At 41.5% G+C, this 23,260-nt stretch overlaps 1 protein-coding gene across 1 annotated transcript in view; it reads left to right on the top strand.

The window, feature by feature from the left end:
- Positions 1–170: 170 nt before the first annotated feature.
- The window catches only part of slc30a2 (solute carrier family 30 member 2), a 152,256-nt gene continuing 129,166 nt past the window's right edge, over positions 171–23,260 (top strand). The window contains exon 1 of the mRNA XM_043682126.2: positions 171–441. Within this exon, the coding sequence (XP_043538061.1) occupies positions 362–441 (80 nt within the window). The 5' untranslated portion in view covers positions 171–361. The remainder of the gene's footprint in view (positions 442–23,260) is intronic.

The raw sequence follows: 23,260 nt of genomic DNA, 5'->3' as shown, positions 1-23,260 counted from the left end.
AGCCTTTTGGTCTGAAAGATGTGACAGTACAATACTGTCGGCATACGTCGCACAGTGTGCAATTTTAGTGCTCCGTTCACTCAAAGCCATTCGGATTGCCCTTTGCACACGACTCGCTCTCTATTAACATATAGCACAGCGGGAAAGAGCCCCTCAGTCAAAGGAGCCTCCGCTCAGCAAGAGAAACTTTAACAGGTCGAAAGTGCACGTTGCATTTTCAGGTTTTTTTTCAGTGAAATACGTTATGATTTGAGATGACTTACAAATATATCGACGTGTACTGAAGTGGTTTAACTCTGTCAGAAGGATATCCGGCCAGTATTTCTTTAAGTTCCATTGCATTGTATTGTTGCAGTTGAAAATGGATCAGTTTATGGATTCAGAAAAAGCTAATCTGATAACTGAAAATAAGGCGAGGATGTACAGTCTACGCTTGAAAAGGTAAGTAGGCAAGCTTACAATGCTGTCATTGTTACAGTACAGCTTGCGTTGAGGAAGATTTCCTCAACGCAATGAATTGGTATTCAGTTAATACTCAATGAATCAATTGAAAGAAAATTCCTTTCTTTGGGTTAATTAACCGTAATAATCGAGTGTTAAGGTGTGGACTGTATTTTTGTTATCAGCTGTCCAGCAAAATTGCATTTTGCATTTTAAGCATTTGTGTTAAACGGGCTGCGATTACGCTGCTGGTATAGTATGGCTGTGGGTAAATGTTTGGCACACTCATTATTCCATAAATTGGTGAATATTTTGCAAATACGCCAGACCATACAGGTGATGCGATAGAGTAAATACAAATTGGTAGGTTTAAAGTAAGATGTGACGAGACTGGACTTCTAATCGGTTCGCTGAAACGCTGCAACCCTGTAGATCGGGAGGAGATGCTTCTAAATTCTGGTACCATCGCGTTATCACTTTTTTCCATTTTGTTGGGTTAAGCAAAGATTGACAGGAAATATACTGAGAAGATTTTTGGAACCAGTTGATGTATCTTGCTGGTTATGTTATCACAAGCTGCAGTCTACATTAGCGCACAAGAGGGAGAACGTGTCCGTTTAGCTGCTGCGATCTAAAATCGTTCGCTTTTATATTAAATTGTGTACAATCTTCATAAAATTTATATTCTTTGATATAAGTAACGTCCAGTAGATACATGGTCATTTGTTCTAATCTCGCTCGTACACACTTTATATATACGTTCCTGGTTTCATTGTCGAAAACGTTTCGAAGCAAACGCAGTTTTTGTCATTTTTTTTCCTCCTGGATTTCAAATTTTGTATTCTTGTGAGCTAAAATCTACCCAGAACAAACCCCTGTAAAACAGTTTCACCGAAGAAAGTCATTTTCACGGATGGTTTCTCCTCAGACAATCTGTGATTAATAGCTGATCATTCACTAGATAATGCAAAAGGCAATACTAATGATTGATGCTATTTTGAGGACGGTAGAAATTCGCTCGCCACACATGAGATTATTTCAATCGTCTGCAGTGTTTCCGTGCCATGCGTTTTCTAAACCCAGAGTGCTGTGTATTTGATACTTCTGACTGAAACATGTACTTTTAAAGGCTAGAAATTATTTTCAAGAAATTCTGAATTAGAATCCACTCAATAAAAGTTAGCTACTCCTTGTGTTAAATTCAGCGGTGAAAGTAATGACCACAATTATAGTTGCGTCCGATAGAGTAAATGCAGGATTTACAATCCATGCATTTGAAACGAACGTAATTTAAATGGATTAAATCACAGAACAGCACCTGAACAATAAATGCGTTGGTCTTTAGCATTGCACGTGCAGGAAAACAAAGCATTCACATATGTCACACTGGTGTGTTCTAAGAATGAGACGGGAATGTAGACAGTTCCTACACGGAGAACGATTAGTTATTAATCAATGGTTGCAACTATTTAGTAAAAACGCTTGGCTGTTTGCCAAAATTAATGGCTACCATGGAACTGACAGGACCAGTATGCTTAATCCAGCATTTGAGGTTAAACTATTGAATTTAAAAATGTACTTGTTCAGCTCAATGCTATCAATTTCATTAATGACTAACCGGAGTTTCCCTGACATATCGTAAACATTCTGCGAATACTGCAACACTGGGCAATGAGATTCTGATATTATGAACGATAATCACTAATTGATGTGGTCTTTCGATGCGGTAAAATCATCCTAAACGCTCTGTGAATTAAGCTGCAGCGATATTTTCGATGGGCCAAATGAAAAAAAGTGCCCTGGCCTGCAGTTCCGCCTGTATCACGCAACGCTTGGTCCTCACCTGGATTCCACGCCACTGCTGAAATTCAAATACATGATTGGACTTGGGGAGAAGAGCTCCTGTTTCATGTCCCTTATCGGTTTTCCTTGATTGAATTGATGTAACTGACCCAGACTGAAAAGGCAGACTTGGCTAATTGGCGTGCTTTCCAAGTGGAAATGAATTTATACATGCTTAATATAGACTTGAAACCAAGTCGGTAATGGAGGCTGCACTTCAACCATGAAATAGACCTAAGCTGTTGCGTGAAACCAGTCTTTCAGAGCTGGGACAAATCAATAGCTAATTTATTTGACATGATGCTGTTGTGAAATCGGCGAATCTCATCCCTGCGTTATAAATACATATAAAGTAACTCAATTAAGAAATAGCATTGATAGGTTTTATATGCACAATATTAAATCTTTCAGAAGTGGAAGAACTTCACGAAGTTTAAATGCCAATCGATGAAATAATGAAAGGCTATTTGAAGAATAAAACACTAATTTCCGAATCCCGGCAGATCTGCAATCTATTGTGAGGATTCAGCATATTTTTCGTTCTGGTAAAAACAATGACTGCAGATGCTGGAAACCAGATTCTGGATTAGTGGTGCTGGAAGAGCACAGCAATTCAGGCAGCATCCAAGGAGCTTCGAAATTGATGTTTCGGGCAAAAGCCCTTCATCAGGAATCCATATTTTTCGTTCTAACTATTTGGCTAGATCCTTCTTTCCCCTCCCCCACTTCCACGCACTCTTGAAACAATTGGGGATTTCAGATTTTAATCTTATCTCTGGAAGAAAATTGCTGATGGCCTAATTTGGTGGAATAGGAGATGAAAATTGTAAATCTGTTAAAGCTCAAATATGAGCATTTAAATAATAAAGCAAGCTGAGGTGAAAGAAACGATTCTAATGTCATGTTTGAATCTACTGGTAAAATGCAGAGGGCAATTTCATATGTCTTCAGCAAATCCTTCTGTATAAAAGAAATGTGTTTTCTGTTGAAATGTTGTAAAGTCTACTTATCCATTGGAGTCCAAAATTATTTCATCAGCAGATCATTCTTCATACATCTAACGAACCTTGGAAACAATAGGATCGTAACAATTCAACAAGAATATTCTTTATTAATTGTGCAGTAATCTAAAGGAAATTTACTAATAACAACTCCATGTTTGTAATTTCTCTGCAACAAAAAGATTTGTGCCAGTAAATATGCTTGCTTGTCAAATCATATTTGTTTCTATAAAAAAGTATTTTAAAACACTGAAATGTGGAATCTTATGAAACTAACTCAATCCACCTAAAATACCAATCATGAATTGCAAAAGTGGTGTTGCTGACTGACTGATTTGCAGATTCGGAGGTAGGCCTCAGAAAACAAATAACTGCATCTTGAGAGCTATAGATTTGGTCACATTGTATGTTCTAATGCTAAAAATTTACATTTGAAATGCTTCCACAAAGAATGTGACATTGCTGTGTAGTATCACATCTGTTTGAACTAAGTATCTTTAAAATAACTGACTATTTATTTACAAAAGTGATTTTTTTTCACTTTTGAGGACAAGGTAAAGATAATATTCTGCAGTTCTGATAGATATGATTATGAACAGATGCACTTTGTATACATTTAAAATGACATTTATTGAAATTCCAATATGCACAGAACAAATTAGAACATCAGCTATACAACAAGCCTTTTCAGACTTTTCAATCTATCCAACTGCTAGCAATATACCATAAGGTGTCATGGTTGTGTACTATCCCATGGCGTTTCTGCAGTAATATAACAGAGCATATAATCCAGAAGGACAGGAGTTGTAACTTCCTGCAGTATTCTGGAGAACAAGACAAAATATTATATGAAAGGAATAGAACTCAATAGCTAAGGATGCTCCTTTGCAAATTAGAATTCTTTAAAGTACACATAGGGCACAGTTTGTGCTTCACAATGCTAAGGATTTTAAATGCTAGAACATACTAGAGCAGATTTTAGTATTTTATAGTAATAAATATTCATAGTAATTCATGTTTTTTGAAATTGTTGATTTATTTTCTGAGATGCCTGCTTTTTTTTAGTTATGGTTTGTTTTCCTTTGGAAAATTTTACTCTCTTTAACTGATGACCAGAATTTCATTTGCACAGATTGAAAGTATTTTACTAATGGACAAATGCATTGGTTTTGAGAAGTCACAAAATGTTTCAATCAAACTTTGAATATTGGTATCCAAATCTGATCGCAATCTCTAATAAAAGGGAAAAGAAGGGAATTTTGCATCTGCAGTTACCTTGTGTAAAATCTGCATTGTGTACTTCTTGAAAGTGAAGGTAATAGCCATGAAAAACAGCTATAGATTGCAGTACTCCTTTTTTGTAGGGTGGTTCTTCAATAGCATCAGGAATGATGGAACCATTCTTGGTTGTGCAACAATATTTTGTCCATAAGAAACTCAGCAGGTCTGGCAGCATTTGTGAGAGAAATTTGTCCAGAATCTGCAGTTCTTTGTTTTATTATAATATTATTTCCAATATTTCTTCAATATATTGACACCGTTGGTTTCCAAACAGTTATCTGGTTTCAAGATCATTGGTAAGCACCATCTGAGTAATTGAATGTAAAATGTATTTGTTGATGTAGCATTAATATGTGGAATTCTAAATCATACAAGCTTGCCACCCACACTGCCCTGTGCTGTCTTACTCTTGAAGGAAACTCCATTTCCCAGTGTTTTCTCACCCTAGATTTGATCTAGAAGTAAAATGGTGAATATGTTGTCTCACTAAAACATAGCTTTTGTTAACTGTTTGGTACATAGGAGCACTGTAGATTGTCTGATGTAGGACAATGTTCCCTTTGTAATGGATTGAAAAGCTGACATGCAAACTTCATGCTCTGGTAATCTTTTTTTTAACAATGAGTCAAACCTGTTTCAGATATGTTCTGTAGGTTATCTTGCAGCAGATGCTACAACTCTATGGTAGCTTTTGTTGTGATGCAGAAGCAGCAAGGTATGTATTCGTAGACAAATCCATGCAGTAGACATGTATAAGCGCTGGGAACAAGCTGGTAATGGGTACAGATGCAATATTGCATCAGTATTTGGATTTATACAAACTGCTTCTGATTTAAATAATGCAACATGTTTAGAAAGCCCCATTAATGTTTACAGTGGAGTGAAAATGCCATTAGCAACTGACCGTAATGACTGAAGCCAATTTGCTTGAATAAAATGCTAATTTCTTAGGTGCTCGAATACTTTGAAAAACCAATTGAGTGTGTGCATTAATAGAACAAATCACAAACACTTTCATAAAGATGACTTAAAAATTAGCTTGAGCAGGGCAAACCCCAAATTATTTATTTCCATATTTTAAATAGAAATAGAGTGCGAACCTGGATGATTTATTAGATTCCCTACAGTGTGGAAACAGGCCCCTCAGCCCAACAAGTCCACACCAACCCTCCAAAGAGTAACCCACCCAAGCCCCTTTTCCCTCTGACTAATGCACCTAACACTATGGGCAATTTAGCACGGCCAATTCACGTGGACTGCACGTGAGGCAGCAGTGCTAACCACTGAGCCACCATGCCACCCCATTTTACTGTGGAACCAGTTCTATTTCCAACATTCAACTTTCACTGGAATGTACTTGCAGCACTAACCATATTGGTCATGCCAGCATCCATTTAAGCTATGCTGAATCTGGCTTGCAACCTAGGAGAAAGTCCAGGCCTTCTGCATTTATTATCATATTATATTCATTACCATCATAAATACATTTTAATGTGTTTTTGATATGACAATGTCCAATGCCTCCTTTTACTCTGCAGTTTTCATGTCAAACTTTCATACAACACTTTTTACAGTTGTTTGTTTCTTAACTTTTCACTATTTGTAGATAGTTATAGTTTCAGGTGGAATATAAGATTTTAGGCAGAATCATTCATCCATACTGAACTGTTTCTGATTAATAAGTAACGTTCTATGATATGATTCAAAGTAATCACTGAGAGTGCTGTAAATCAGCCAAGCTGCACCTTATTTTCAATTCATCAATCCATGGTCCTTCAAATGCGGCTCTGTGTGAAAATAATAAACTTCTGATACATACCCTAGGATGTTCTAGCTGAACCATCAACCTGACTTTCGGATTCATTTAATCTGTTAGTTTTTGCAGTATTTCTTTTAGTTGCCTTAATTTTTGATCCCAAGCTGGTTTTGCATGGTCAGTTGACAACATGACAGTCAACACTGTGATCAAGTGATACCTGCTGTGTTCCATACTCTGTTGTGCATTAGCTGCAAAAGTAAGCATTAGGTGGAGAAGTTGCATAATTTATTGATTTTTATTTTTCCTGGGCTATCCCCTCAGCAAGCTTAGGTTTTACATTTCTGTTCACCTCATTCACTATCATAGAGTCACAGAAGTTTACAAAAAGAAAAAAGGCCTTTTGGCCCATCATATCTGTGCCAGTCAAAAACAACCACACAATTATTCAAATCCCATTTTACAACACTTGGTCCATTTCCTTGAATTCCTTGGTATTGCAAGTACACAACTAAACACTACTAAAATATAATAAAGATTTCTGCCTTTACCACATTTGTAGGCAGTGAGTTCAGATTTCCACCACTCTCTGGTGAAAAAGCTGTTCCTCACATCTCCTCTAAACCTTCTGCTTCTTATCTTTTAAATCTATGCTCCTGGACATTGATTGCTTCAAGTAAGGGGAAAACTTTCTTCCTGTCTATGCCCCTCATAATTTTATACACCTCAGTTATGTCCCTCTCAATCTCCTCTGCTGTGAGGAAATCAACCTCAGTGTGTCTAATCTCTCTTTGAAACTCTCCACCCAGTCAACATTTTGGTAAATCTAACCTGCACTCTCTCCAGTGCTGTCTCATCTCTCCAGTAACATGAATTCCAGAATTGCACAAAATACTTGAGATGTGGCCTAACCAATGTATTATGTAGTTCCAAGAGTGTTGTGCTGGAATGACACAGCAGGCCAGGCAGCATCCAAGGAGCTAAAGAATCGAAGTTTCGGGCAGAAGTCCTTCATCGGAAATGCCCGAAACATTGATTTTCCTGCTCCTCGGATAATGCCTGACCTGTATCTTTCCAGTACTACACTCTTGACTCTGATCTCTAGCATCTACAGCCCTCACTTTCCCCTGTTAGATGGTTCCATCATAATCCCCCTACTGTTAAACTCTCTGCCTTGCCTAATAAAGACAAGTATCCTATATGCCTCCCTAAATACTTTTATCCATTTGTCCTGATACTTTAAGGGACTGGTACACATTCATGCTAAGGTTGCTCTGATCCTTAGTGCTGCTCAGAATGCCTTCATGTATTAGAACAGCACAGCACACGAACAGGCTCTTTGACCCACCGTGTCTGCACCTACATGATGCCATTCAAAACTAATCCCATCTGTCTATGCATGGTCAAGATCCCTCTATTTGTTGCCTGTTCATGTATCTGTCTAATGCCTCTTAAATGTATCTGCTTCAACCACCTCCTCTGGCAGCGCGTTCCAGGCACTTACCACCCTGGGAAAAAGACTGACTATCCACCCCAACCATGTCTCTCCATAACTTTTTGGACTTCTATCAGCCTCCAAATCTCTAATGAAAATGATTCAAGTTTATCTAAACAGTCCTCATAGCTTAAATTCAGGCAATACCCTGGTAATCCTCTTTTGCACCTTCTCCAAAGCCTCCACATCCTTCTGGTAACCAGAACTGCATAAAATATTTCAAATGTGGTCTAACTAAAATTTTGTACAGCTGCAACAGGACTTGTAAAATTCTATAATGAATGCCTGACTGATTGAAGGCAAGCATGCTATATTCCTCCTTTTACCACCTTATCCATTTTGTGTTACCACATTCAGGGAGTTATGGGCTTGCACCCCAAGATCCCTCTGGATATCAATGCTTCTCAGGATCCTGCCACTTATTATATATTTTCCTGTTGCATTTGACCTCCCAAATTCTGACACTTGTCTGGATTAAACTCCGATCTGCCATTTTTCCACTCAACTTTCCGACTGATCCATATCTTGCTGTATCCTTTGACAACTTGGAGCTATGGATAGTGAGGAAAGTTTGTGTCACCTGCAAACTTACCAATCAGTTCACCTACATTTTCATCCAAGTCCTTTATATATAAAGTAACTTGTGTTCCTGTGCTTTATTTGTCCAGTCCAAGTGCATTTATACTGATTGAATTACTTTTGCCACTAATCAGCCCATCTTACCAGCTTGCCCATATCTTCCTGTAATCTAAGGTTATCCTCATCAGTATTTTCCACCATACCAATTTTGTATCATGGGTGAACTTACCAATCACACCCCCCACCCCACAATGTTCAAATCAAAATCATCTGCATAAACCACAAACACCAAGGGTCCCAACACTGTCCCTGTGGGACCTCACTGGTAACAGACTCTCAGTCAGGAAAACACCCCTCAACTATTATCCTTTGCTTCTTGCCACTCAGCCAGTTGTGAATCCATTTTGCTAAATTTCCTTGGATCCTGTGGGATTTTATCATAAGCTGTGCAGAAGTTCAAGCAGACTGCACCAAAAGCATTGCCATCATCTAAACAATTGGTCATCACTTTGAAAAGTTCAATCAAATTGGTCAGACACAAAACCAGGCTGACTGTTCTTGATCATTTTCTGCTTTTCCAAATGTATATTAATTCTACCCCTCAGAATTGTTTCTAATAGCTGCCCCCTGCCCCCACTGAAGTTAGACTCATAGCCTATAGTTTTCTGGGTTAATCCTTGCTCCCTTCTTGAATAAAGGACCATATTGGTTGTCTCCTCTCCTGTTGCCAGATTTTGCATGTACTGGTACTATTTCCTCCCTTGCATCACTCAACAACCTGGGATTTGTTTCATCTGGCCGTGGAGATTGATCTACTTTTGAACCTGTCAGAATCTCCTCTTTCTCTATGCTAATTTCTTTAATTATATCACAGACCTTCTGCCTGATGTTTATATTCATATTATCCCGCTCACTAGTAAACTCCTAAACAAAATATTCATTTAGAACTTTACACCACTGGCTCCATGCACAAACTACTGCCATGGTCTTTAGTGGGACTTCACTTTCTCTCGTTATTCTTTTACCTGTAATATGCCTTTAGAGCAACTTAAGATTTTCCTTTATTTTACTTCCGAACAGTCAGCCCCTGAAATAATGGCCATTAATAACAGCCTCCGAGTTGTCAGTATTAATGTTGACCATCTTCATATCTTGCTTGCAGGTAGGTATCCTTGTAGCACCTGCAGGAACCCATGACCCAGTGTCCAGTTCAACAGAAGGGATGTCTTTAGATATACAGCTGTAATACATTTAATGAACATAGCTGAACCAACGTAAGCATCAATGAATTAGCAGTTAGAGTTTGTTGATGGAACTAGCACACTACAGGAAATAAATGCCAGACACAATAAAGATGAAAACTGTTAACCTCTTTTTCCAGCTTTACGTATGTTGTCTAAACCTCAGCAGTGTAGAGGATTGCACTAAGGTCACAGGCTTGGCAAGCAAGCAGTTTAATGTTCTCAGTCAGGTTGCTGTTGTCCTACATTTTCTTACTCAACTTGGCAACAATCACTGCAACTTTTTATGATGTGTATATTGATTTTAGCATCAATTGGCAGATTGCTGGTGATTGTGGAGCCTTGATATGTAAAGTTAACAAAAACTTCAACATCACATTGTAAATGCGGATAAGATTGGAATATGACTATAAAATCTATCTTTCTGATGTTGATGGTTGAACCAAACTCTTTGTCACTGCAAGTCCTAAGTATGGGACATTGATGAACATTGTCAACTCTCTGATGAGGACTTGGCATACTTTTGTCTTGGATCTTTAAGCAAGCAAGATTGAACAGCTCTCTGTCAGTTTTGATGTGTAAGTGGACATCTTCTGTAGATGAACTGAAGGCATTTGGCAGCATCAAAGCAAAGAATCTGTCAAAGTGGGGGCTGTGCTAGAACACAACACACTTTGTCTCCATTGCAGATCTCAAAGGGTTTTTGTGTTGCCTGATTAGACTTGACCTTACCATCAGATGGTCATTAAAAAGAGGAAATTGCATTGAGAAACTTCAGTAGGCTGCAAGCTTTCTCCAGCAGTTCATAGACCCTGTCACTGCTCACACAGTTGAATGTTTTGGTGAATGATTAATGAAAGAAATATACATGACTTCTTTTGGTCACAGCACTTTTCTTGCTGTTGGACTAAAAATTATGTAAATTATAAATCTTCCAGTTCTGAAACCACTCTGGGATTGATGCATTAATCCAGGATCTACAGTATAATAAAGCTCACATGGGCAAATATCTTTCTCCGGTTATCAGTCAGGAGTGTCATGTTAATGATGATAGTCCTTGGGTTATTTTATTTATAAGAGTAAAGCACATTATAAGTCATGAAGTCAGTATGACAATAAATCAAATGATTTGTGTGTGTGCAGCTTGCAAGCCCATAGCAGACTAACTGGCAGATAGAGTTGGAACATTGTATACACACAAGACATGTAGTCCTTATTGGTGACCTTTCTTAAAGGCCAGGTACACACATAACAGGGAGACGCCTTGATATTTATTGTAGTTGTTGCAGTCACTCTTGTGTTTGGACAGGGATACAATCCTTGCATTAGGCACATCCAGAGACAGAGGTTTGTGCAGATGTTGCAGGAGTGGCAGTTTACTGTGCTTGATATATTCAGGTAGAAAGCATCAACATCTGGAGCTTAGTCCATGGCTTTGCCATGCTGCTGCCTGGTGAGTTCAATATCCATGACAACCAGAACAAGCAGGGCTTCTCTGATGTCTTGAGATTACTTTAGTGTTCTCCCCAGAATAAAACTAGAGATGATGTTCCACCCATCTCTCAAACTGTTCATTATAATTGGTCATGACTTCCCTGTCTTCTTTCATTTGGAGCTGCTGTGTTGATGGACTAATTTGTTTTCTTCAATCCCTTCATGCATGCATGTCCCTGATATTTCCTATGCAAAGGTTATCCAAATGTTCTAGAAGAGCTTAAGAACCTTTATTTCAAGCAGCTGTTAGTGGTTTCAAGACTTTCTTGATTTCAAAAGTACAGAAAGAGTCAAGACAGCTGAATTTGAAATTAGAATTTTATTGTCAAATGTACACAAGTGTAGGAATATGTGTACAGTTTAATGTGTACAAAATCACCATTCTCGAATGCCATCTTGGTTACAAAGCCAGAATTTTAAAATAAAAAGAAAAGCAGAGGTAAAAGAAAGCTAAAAGGTAAGGAAACATCCACATTTTGTAGTCTAAGTCTTATCTCCATAGGAATGTTTGGAACCACTGATGCAGGTGATGGGCTGCTTGACATTGGCTCCTCACCCGTTTGTAAAGAGCATCATTACTCTGCTATCTCAAGCCTCTGGACTGGTATCGAGGTGCTCTTGACTTATTAAACCAGTACTGCCTGCCTGAAGGCTTTGTCCCTTGAGATGGCTAAGGACAGACAGGCAGGAGGCTGGGAGAGCACAGTAAGCCAGGCAGCATCAGGAGGTGGATAAGTCGGCGCTTTGGGTGTAACCCTCCTTCAGGACAATGTTGAGTCCTCCGGGCTATAGGGTACCCAGGTGGACATTGAATTCTCCAATTTCAAATAATGTCCCTTCCCATCCCATGACTCACTTCCCAGCCCCTCCCCTTCCACTCCTCCCTGCCACTAACTGGATTCATTTCTCCCATTGATCAACCAGGCTATACCGTCTGCCTATCTTCACCTATCCCCACTTCACTAAGCTGCCCTCACCACCCCCTTTTAACTCCGCAACCCCCACACCCATCCCCTACACCCATCCCCAGTCCTGAAGAAGGGTTACACCGAAATGTTGACTTCTCCACCTCCTGATGCTACCTAGCTTGCAATGTTTTTCCAGCCTCCTGCCTGCCTATTTTGGATTTCAGTATCTGCAGTTTTTTTTTGTCTCTAACCAAGATTTTGTTGATAAACTGTCAAGCATTGAAGTGCAGAAGTGCACTGAAAGTGGATCAAAGATGTGCCATGAGGGTTCTTAGAGGCTGGCTCAAGTTGGATACAAATGTCAGTAAATGTGGAACGTGGGTGGCCTGTGCTTGTGGGGTGTATCCTGAGATGTTGGGGCCTGATGTCCAAAATCAATTCAGGAAATCATGTAGTTGTGCCTGGACTGCTTCTTGTGCCCATAGTGGAAGCTCTACGTCCTTAAATTTCTTTTGTGAAAAACCTTTCAGAACCCTTTAAATGCTTTAGAGAAGAGAGAACAGGTCTGCTCTCAATTTCCTTTTGATTGTTAGTTACAAAGACAGAAAGAAAATCCCGTAGTCACTAATACAATGCTGTAAAGCTTGCAGATTGAGAAAGTGAAACTGGTGTAATGTCATGAAGACTGAAGAGAACAGTTATTAAAGTATATTAATGACAACATGAAAGAAAACTATCCACAAACTTTACATCAGAGGGAATTTATTGACATCTGGAGAGCTTTCAAGTAACACCAGATAATCTGTAGCATCACTGTTGTAATGTTTGCAGTGCTACTTGTGAAATGAAGAGCAGTTTGAGATGCAGCAACATATACCGATGTATGGTTTAACAAGCTGTCAAAATGATAAATAACTGGTATTGGTGTAATAGTATTATTGAACTGGTGATAAATTACTCTACCCAATGAGTGTGCAATAGTGAAAGAAGATAGAGTTGAGCAGGCATTTGCGTTATATTTTTCAACAGCTATGTCTTACACAAGCGTTTTGATATTCTTCCTGAACTCAACAGCCGTGTCTCTCATCCCATAGGTGCTTACCTTAGCTGTTAGTTTATGGATACTTTACTTCAGATGAGATACCAAGTGTTTATGATTTATTACCTTCTTTCTTCATGCCTATATGTGTGTCTGAAGGAAAAAACATCCATGGCCCATTGTCCTCTTAAAAAAATCGAAACAAAATTTTATGTAATTTGAAAGAATGCAGCGATGAATACAGGTAAGAATCCCTAAAAGCATTAATTACCTGAAGTAACACTCATGTTATTCTGTTCTCACAGGTACAATGCTCAAACAAAATGAAATGCCGAGGAATGCGACACCTTTCCAACATCACCTCTTACATCACCTCAGACTCATTCCTGTACCCTATATTTACCCTGATTAATGCACCTAACACTATGGGCAATTTAGCATGGCCAATGCACGTGACCTACACATTTTTCGATTATGGGAGAAAACCGGCATACCCAGAGGAAACCTACACAGTCACCGGAGGTGGGAATTGAACCCAGGTCCCTGCCACTGTGAGGCAACAGTGCTAACCACTGAGCCACCGTGTCGTCATAGATGGTTATTCCATCTCTGTACAAGTATGCAGGTCAAAAGAGGGCAAATTCTCAAATCAATAAACACTAATTCAATCAAAATATTGCGGATGCTGGAAATATTAAGTAGAAGATAAAATCCTGGACTTAGCAGCACCTACATAAGGGAGCAAAATACTTAACATTTTGTTTGGATGAGCTTTGGTCAGAACCATTAAAGTGAATTTTCCAGTTGATTCATCTGACTTGTACCCAAGACAGGGGTTTTATTTAAGAGACCCAGCAAGCATGCTGCTGAGGAAAGTTTGAAACTTTGACAGTTATAGAAAATATTTATTGTTCATGGCATTAATATTTGTCTCATGTAAGGCAATATTCAATGAGAGTGTGTTGATAAGGCACTGTTGAATTATTTTTGATTTTGCTGAATTATAGATGATTCTTGTTATCAAATGGCAACCAGCTGTCAGTGTTACCCCATCAGAATTGGGGGAAATTATGCATTAAAAAACTTTGTTGACAAAATCTTGGGAAATTTTGATGATTACAATATATGGAAAAGTAGTCACATGCCCTTAATCAAATTTTTCCTTTTTGGTCTTCCTTTCCTCAAAATAACTAAGAACCCTATTTAAAAATAGGGACCTAACTATGTAACAGTTATCATGCTAAATTCAAATAATTATTTCAGGGTGAAATCTAATATCATTGGATTAAATATAGAAAACATTTTTGGGAGCCTCTTACATATATTGCTGAAATGCTGATGGCTCTTTCAGGACCTTTTAAGGAAATTTGATGAACAGAGCAAGTTTTAGGATTGCTCTAGTTTTTAATTTGTTTTACATGTGTGCCCTGTTTCCTTAAAGGATTAACTAAAAGGCTATTGTACTTATTATATCTCCAAACTTTACAGCAATGATACCCCAGCCTTTAGAACATAGGGACATTCCAGCACAGTACAGGCCCTTCTTGTCCTCTGTGCTGACCTGTGGAACCAATCTGAAGCCTATCTATTTTAAACCATTCCATTTTCAACCAAATGTTTATCCAATGACCATTTAAATGCCCTAAAACTTGGCAAGTCTGCTACTGTTGCAGGCAGTGTGTTCCATGCCCCATACTCTGAGTAACAAACTATCTCTGATATCTGTCCAATATCTGTCATCCCTCAATTTAAAGCTAGCCATCACCATCCGAGGAAAAAGGCTCTCACTGTCCAGCTGATCTAATCCTCTGATTATCTTGTGTCTCAATTAAATCACCTCTCAATCTTCTTCTCTCTAATGAAAACAGCCTCAAATCTTTCCGCCTTTTCTCCACACCAGGCAGCATCCTAGTAAGTCTCCTCTGCACCCTTTCCAAAGCTTCCACATCCTTCCTGTAATATGGTGGCCAGAATTGGACGTAATACTCCAAGTGTGGCTGTACCAGAGTTTTGTACAGCTGCACCATGACCTCGTGGCTCTGAAACTCAATTCCTCTACCAATAAAAACTAACACACTGTATACCTGAACAACTCTGTCAATCTGGGTAGCAACTTTCAGGGATCTATGCACATGCACAAGATCTCTCTGCTCATCTACACTACCAAGAAACTTACTATTAGCCCAGTACTCTTTATTACTGTTGCTCCTTCCAAAGTGAATCACCTCACACTTTTTTACATTAAACTCCATTTGTCACCTCTCAGCCCAGCTCTGCAGCTGATCTATGTCCCTCTTTAACCTGCAATATTCTTTGGCACTATCCACAACTCTGCCGATCTTAGTGTCATTTGCAAATTTAATAACCCATCCTCTACGCCCTCATCCAGGTCATTTAAAAATATGACAAACTGCAGTGGCCCCAAAACATATTCTTGCGGTACACCACTAATAATTGAACTCCAGGTGATCCAAACCACTAAATCACCCTCAATTCTATGCCTCTGTATTTTGTGTAATAGTTTACCATGGGTAACCTGATCAAATGCCTTACTGAAATCCATGTACACCACATCAACTGCTTTACCCTCATCCACCTCTTTGATCGCCATCTCAAAGAACTCAATATGATTTGTGAGGCACGACCTACCCTTCACTAAACTGTGTTGACTATCCCTAATCAATTTATTCCTCTCTCGATGATTATAAATCCCTTCTCTTACAACCTTTCCCAACACTTTGCCCAGAATGAAAGTAAGGCTCACTGGACTATAATTGCCAGGGTTATTTCTACTCCCCTTCTTGAACAAGGGGACAACATTTACTATCTGGCACTATTCTTGTAGACAATAACCACATCAAGATCAAAGCCAAAAACTCTGCAATCTCCTCCCTGGCTTCCAGAGAATCTGAGGATAAATGTAAATCCGGCCCAGGGGGCTTCACTATTTTCTCACATTCCAGAATTACTAACACCTCCTCCTTGTGAACCTCAATCCCATCTAGTCTCGTAACCTGTCTCTCAGTACTCTCCTTGGCAACATTGTCATTTTCCAGTGTGAATACTAATATTCATTTAGCACTTCCCCATCTCCTCAGACTCTACGCACAACTTCCCACTACTATCCTTGATTGTCTCTAATCTTTCCCTAGTCATTCTTTTATTCCTGATGTACCTATAAAAAGCTTTATGGTTTTCCTTGATCCTATCTGCGAACAACGTCTCCTGTCCCCTTCTGGCTCCTCTTTGCTCTTGCTTTAGGTCCTTCCTGGCTAATTTGGAACTCTCAAGTGCCCTAACTGAGCCTTCATGTCTCATCTTAACATAAGCCTTCTTCCTCTTGACAAGACATTCAACTTCTTTAGTAAGCCATGGCTCCCTCACTCGACCATTTCCTCCCTGACAGTTAGGTACATACTTAACAAGTACGTGCAGTAACTTCCTTGAATAAGCTCTGCATTTCAATTGTGCCCATCCTATGCATCCTAAAACTTGCCTAATGTCAACATAATTACCTTTCCCCAGCAATATCTCTTGCCCTGCAGTATGTACCTATCCCTTTCCATTGCTAAAGTAAACATAACCGAATTGTGGTCACTATCACCAAAGTACTCACCTCCAAATCTAACACCTAGCCAGGTTCACCACCCTCTACCAAATCCAATGTGGAACTATTCGGAGGGCCTGTAGAAAACTCCCAACAGGGAGTTCCTGTTTCTGATCTGAGCCCATATCTCAGCAGATAGAACATAGAACAGTATAGCGCAGAACAGGCCCTTCAGTCCACGATGTTGTGCAGACCATTGATTCTCATGTAAGGTAAACCTAATGTACAAACCCTCAAATGTCTGTGACCATATGCATGTCCAGCAGGCTCTTAAATATCCCCAATGACCTCTCTTCCACAACTGCTGCTGGCAACGCATTCCATGCTCTCACAACTCTTTGCATAAAGAACCCGCCTCTGACATCACCTCTATACTTTCTGCCAAACAGCTTAAAACTATGACCCCTCATGTTAACAATTTCTGCCGTGGGATAAAGGTCTCTATCTATGCCTCTCATTATCTTATACACCTCAATTAGGTCCCCTCTCTTCCTTTTTTCCAATGGAAAAAGTCCGAGCTCAGTCAACCTCTGTTCGTAAGATAAGCCCTCCATTCCAGACAGCATCCTAGTAAACCTCCTCTGAACCCTCTCCAAAGTATCCACATCTTTCCTATAATAGTGCGACCAGAACTGGACACAGTATTCCAAGTGTGGTCTAACCAAAGTTTTATAGAGCTGCAACAAGGTCTCACGGCTCTTAAACTTAATCCCCCTGTTAATGAAAGCCAAAACACCATATGTTTCTTAACAGCCATGTCCACTTGAGTGGCAATTTTAAGGGATCTATGTACCTGCACACCAAGATCCCGCTGTTCCTCCACACTGCCAAGAATCCTGTCTTTAATCCTGTACTCAACTTTCAAGTTCGACCTTCCAAAATGCATCACTTCGCATTTATCCAGATTGAACTCCATCTGCCATCTCTCAGCCCATCTCTGCATCCTGTCAATGTCACCCTGCAGCCTACAACAGTCCTCTATATTGTCAACGACACCTCCAACCTTTGTGTCATCTGCAAACTCGCTAACCCATCCTTCAATCTCCTCATCCAAGTCATTAATAAAAATTACAAAGAGTAGAGGCCCAAGAACACAGCCCTGTAGAACACCACTCACCACTGACTTCTAGGCAGAATACTTTCCTTCCACTACCACTCGCTGTCTTCTGTCAACCAGCCAATTTTGTATCCAGACAGTTAAATTTCCCTGTATCCCATTCCTCCTGACTTTCTGAATGAGCCTAGCATGGGGAACCTTACCAAATGCCTTGCTGAAGTCCATATACACCATATCCACCACTCGACCCTCATCAACTTGTCGAGTAACATCCTCAAAGAACTCAATAAGATTTGTGAGGCATGACCTGCCCCTCTCAAAGCTGTGCTGACTGCATTTAATCAAGCCATGTTCTTCCAGATGGTCATAAATCCTGTCCCTCAGAATCCTTTCTAAGACCTTGCAGATGACAGTGGCACAGTGGTTAGCACTGCTGCCTCACAGCGCCAGAGACGCGGGTTCAATTCCCGCCTCAGGCGACTGATTGTGTGGAGTTTGCACGTTCTCCCCATGTCTGCGTGGGTTTCCTCCGGATGCTCCAGTTTCCTCCCACAATCCAAAAAGATGTGCAGGTCAGGTGAATTGGCCATGCTAAATTGCCCATAGTGTTAGGTAAGGGGTAAATGTAGGGGTATGGGTGGGTTGCGCTTTGGTGGGGCGGTGTGGACTTGTTGGGCCGAAAGGCCTGTTTCCACACTGTAAGTAATCTAATCTAATCTATGACAGACATGAGACTGACTGGTCTGTAATTGCTGGGGATTTCTCTATTTCCTTTCTTGAAGAGAGGAATTACATTTGCCTCCCTCCAGTCCTCAGGTACGATTCCGGTGGAGAGCGAGGATGCAAAGATCTTCACAAGCGGCGAAGCAATCACATTTCTTGCTTCCCAAAGCAGCCGAGGACAAATCTGGTCTGGCCCTGGCGACTGGTCAATCTTAATGTTTGCCAAAATTTTCAGCACATTAGCTTCCATCAATCTCTATCCGTTCCAGCATGTTTACCTGCTCCTCCAAGGTTTCATTCACTACAAAGTCCATTTCTTCAGTAAAGACAGAAGCAAAAAACTCATTTAGGGCTTCCCTCTACCTCCTCAGACGCTATACACAATTTCCCTATGCTATCCCTGATCGGCCCTACTCTTTCTTTGATCATTCTCTTATTCCTCACATATGTGTAAAATGCCTTTGGATTCTCCCTAATATTTCCTGCCAAGCCTTTCTCGTGCTCCCTCTTGGCTCTCCACAGACCATTTTTGAGCTCCTTCCTCGCCTGCCTGTAATCCTTTAGAAGTGAGCAAGACCCTTGCTTCCTCCACCTTACGTAAGCTGCCTTCTTTCTATCCGTTGCTCCCGATGCAGTCGCTTCTACATTGGGGAGACTGGGCGCCTCCTAGCAGAGTGCTTTAGGGAACATCTCCAGGACACCCGCACCAATCAACCACACCTCCCCGTGACCCAACATTTCAACTCCCCCTCCCACTCTGCCGAGGACATGGAGGTCCTGGGACTCCTTCACCACCGCTCCCTCACCACCAGACGCCTGGAGGAAGAACGCCTCATCTTCCGCCTCGGAACACTTCAACCCCAGGGCATCAATGTGGACTTCAACAGTTTCCTCATTTCCCCTTCCTCCACCTCACCCTAGTTCTAAACTTCCAGCTCAGCACTGTCCCCATGACTTGTCCAGACTTGTCCTACCTGCCTATCTCCTTTTCCACCTATCCACTCCACCCTCTCCTCCCTGACCTATCACCTTCATCCCCTCCCCCACTGACCCCTTGTACTCTATGCTACTTTCTCCCCACCCCCACCCTCCGCTAACCTATCTCTCCACGCTCCAGGCTCACTGCCTTTATTCCTGATGAAGGGCTTTTGCCCGAAACGTTTCGAAGCTCCTTGGATGCTGCCTGAACGGCTGTGTTCTTCCAGCACCACTAATCCAGAATTAGATTAGATTAGATTAGATTACATACAGTGTGGAAACAGGCCCTTCGGCCCAACAAGTCCACACCGCCCCGCCGAAGCGCAACCCACCCATACCCCTACCCCTACATCTACCCCTTACCTAACACAACGGGCAATTTAGCCTGGCCAATTCACCTGACCTGCACATCTTTGGACTGTGGGAGGAAACCGGAGCACCCGGAGGAAACCCACGCAGACACGGGGAGAACGTGCAAACTCCACACAGTCAGTCGCCTGAGGCGGGAATTGAACCCGGGTCTCTGGCGCTGTGAGGCAGCAGTGCTAACCACTGGGCCACCGTGCCGCCCACAAATCTTCCCTCGTCGGCCTGTTAACGTACTGAGTTAGGAAACACTCCTGAACACACCTTACAAAAACAGCTCCTTCCAAACCATCTGCTCGAAGGGGGTTCCAATCAATATTGGGAAAGTTAAAGTCACCCATTACAACAACCCTACTACATTCACACTTTTCCAAAATCTGCCGACCTATGCTTTCTTCAATCTCCCTGCTGCTATTGGGGGGCCTGTAGTAAACCCCTAATGAGGTGGTTGCTCCCTTACTGTTCCTACTTTCCACCCATACTGATCAGTAGGCAGACCCTCCTTGACAATGGTAACTTCTGTAGCTGTGATTAGCAGTGCTACCCACCCTCTTTTTTTTCCCCTCCTCCCTATTCTTTTTAAATGTTCTAAACCCTGGAACCTCCAGCAACCATTCCTGCCCCTGAGAAACCCACGTCTCTGCTATGGCCACAACATCATAGCACCAGGTACTGATCCATGCTCTAAGCTCATCACTTTTATTCCTGATACTCCTTGCATTTAAGCAAACACACTTTAACCGATCCCTTGGTTATTTCCCAGGAAATTCCTTTCTACTGGCTGCGCTACCTCTTGTTACTGCTCATCTCCATCAACTCTCACCGTCGGTATATAGCTCAGGTTCCCACCCCCCTGCCTTACTAGTTTAAACCCTCCTCAACCACTCGAGCAAACCTTCCACCCAAAGTCCTCAAAGTCCTTTCCGCTAATGTCCTTGACTAACAACCTCCCCCTCTTTTACCATCATCTCTGTTCTCACTGAAACATCTAAATCTTGGAACCTGCAACACACCATTCCTGTTCCTGTTCTATCCATATCTCCAAAATGGCCACAAACATCAAAGTCCCAGATACCAACCCATGCTGCAAGTTTTTCCACCTTATTCCAGATGCTCCTGGCTTTGAAGTAGATATATTTCAAACCACCTTCCTGCTTGTCAGTGAACTCCTGCAACCTTGAAACCGTATTTATAACCTCACTATTCTCAACATCCTGGACACTGGAGGTTCCCACCCCCCAGTGAAATTAGTTTAAACCCTCCTAAAGAGCATTAGTAAATTTTGCCCCCAGGATATTGGTACCCCTCTGGTTCAGGTGTGGACCATTCTGTTTGTAGAAGTCCCACCTACCCCCGAATGAGCACTTATTATCCAGGTATCTGAAACCCACCCTCCTGCACCATCCCTGTAGCCACGTGTTCAACTCCGTTCTCTTCATATTCATCGCCTCGCTAGCATGTGGCATGGGCAACAAACCGGAGATAACAACCCAGTTTGTTTAGCTCCATCCTGGTTCCCTGAATTTCTGCCTAATCTCCATCCTTTCTCCTACCTATGTTTTTTATGCCCATGTGGACCACGACTTGGGGCTGCTCGCTGTCCCCCTCTAGGATCCCCAAAACACAATCAGACATCATGAACCCTGGCATCTGGAAGGCAACACATCAACCACGAGTCTCTTTCATTCCCACAGAACCTCCTATCTGTCTCCCTAACTGTGGAGTCTCCAATGACTAATGCTCTGCTCCTTTTCCCCCTTCCCTTCTGGACAACGGGGACAGACTCTGTGCCAGAGACCTGTACCCCATGGCTTACCCCTGGTAAGTACACCCCCCCCCCCCCCGCCCCCCCAATAGTATCCAAAATGGTATACTTGTTATTCAGGGGAACGGTCACAGGGTTCCATGCACTGCCTGCCGGTTTCCTTTCCATCCTCTGACTGTGTCCCATCTGTCTTTATCTTGAACTTGAGCTGTGACGCCTCCCTGTAACTTGTCTCAATAACCCCCTCCACCTCCAGGATGATATGAAGTTCATTTAGCTCCAGTTCCCTAATGTAGTTTTCGAGGAGCTGGAGTTGGGTGCACTTCCTGCAGAGGAAGTCAGCTGGGTCACTAGTGGTGACCCTTACCTCCCACATTCTGCAGGAGGAACATTCAACTACTTTAATCTCCATTCCTATTATTCTAAATTCCCAAAGAGACAACTGAAAATCTTAAAAAAAAGAGAAACTAGTCACCTTACCAATCCGGTGCACAGAACATGGATGAGGACTTGCCATCTGAGGTAGTTTGGGCTGAGGTTAGGAATAGGAAAGGTGAGGTCACCCTGTTAGGAGTCTTTTACAGGCCTCCTAATAGTCCTAGAATCATTGAAGAAAGGATAGGGAAGGTGATTCAGGAGATGAGTGACAGTAATAGGGTGGTTGTTATGGGGGACTTTAACTTTCCTGATATTGATTGGGAAAGCTATTGCTCAAGTTCGTTAGATGGGTCAGTGTTTGTTCAATGTGTGCAGGAGAGTTTCCTGACACAATATGTAGACAGGCCAACAAGAGGTGAGGCCATACTGGATTTGGTTCTGGGTAACGAACCAGGCCAGGTGTTAGAATTAGAGGTAGGAGTGCACTTTGGGGATAGTGACCATAATTCGGTGATTTTTACTCTCGTGATGGAGAGGGATAAGTGTGTACTACAGGGCAAGAGTTATAGCTGGGGTCAGGGAAATTATGATGCGGTGAGGCATGACTTAGGATGTGTGGCTTGGAAAAGTAGACTCCAAGGCAAGAGTGTAAATGATATGTGGAGCTTGTTCAAGGAGCAACTATTGAGTGTCCTTGATAATTATGTACCTGTCAGGCAGGGAGGAAAGGGTCGTGCGAGGGAGCCGTGGTTTAATAAGGAATTGGAATCCCTTGTTAAATGGAAGAGGGCGGCCTATCTCAAGATGAGACGTGAAGGTTCAATTGGGGCGATTGAGAGTTATAGGGTAGCCAGGAAGGACCTGAAGAGAGAGCTAAGAGCAGCAAGGAGGGGACATGAAAGGTCCTTAGTCGGTAGGATTAGGGAAAACCCTAAGGCTTTCTATAGGTATGTTAGGAATAAAAGAATGACTAGGGTAGGAATAGGTCCAGTCAAGGATAGTAGTGGGAAGTTGCGTGTGGAGGCGGAAGAGATTGGGGAGACACTGAATGAATACTTTTCTTCAGTATTTACTCAGGAACAGGGCATTGTCGTCGATGTGAATACTGAGTCACAAATAAGTAGAATGGATGGCTTTGAGGTATGTAGAGAAGAGGTGTTGGAAATCCTGGAAAAGGTGAAAATAGATAAGTCCCCTGGGCCTGATGGCATTTATCCTAGGATTCTCTGGGAAGCAAGGGAGGAGATTGCAGAGCCATTGGCCTTGATTTTTATGTCCTCTTTGTCTACAGGAGTAGTGCCCGAAGACT

The sequence above is a fragment of the Chiloscyllium plagiosum genome, unplaced genomic scaffold (assembly GCF_037043375.1).
Source record: "Chiloscyllium plagiosum isolate Xiang-an unplaced genomic scaffold, Cpla_swu_hap1 HiC_scaffold_3, whole genome shotgun sequence".
Classification (NCBI taxonomy): Eukaryota; Metazoa; Chordata; class Chondrichthyes; order Orectolobiformes; family Hemiscylliidae; genus Chiloscyllium; species Chiloscyllium plagiosum.
Note: the sequence above shows the minus strand (reverse complement) of the source record. Positions and strands in the feature narration are given on the sequence as shown.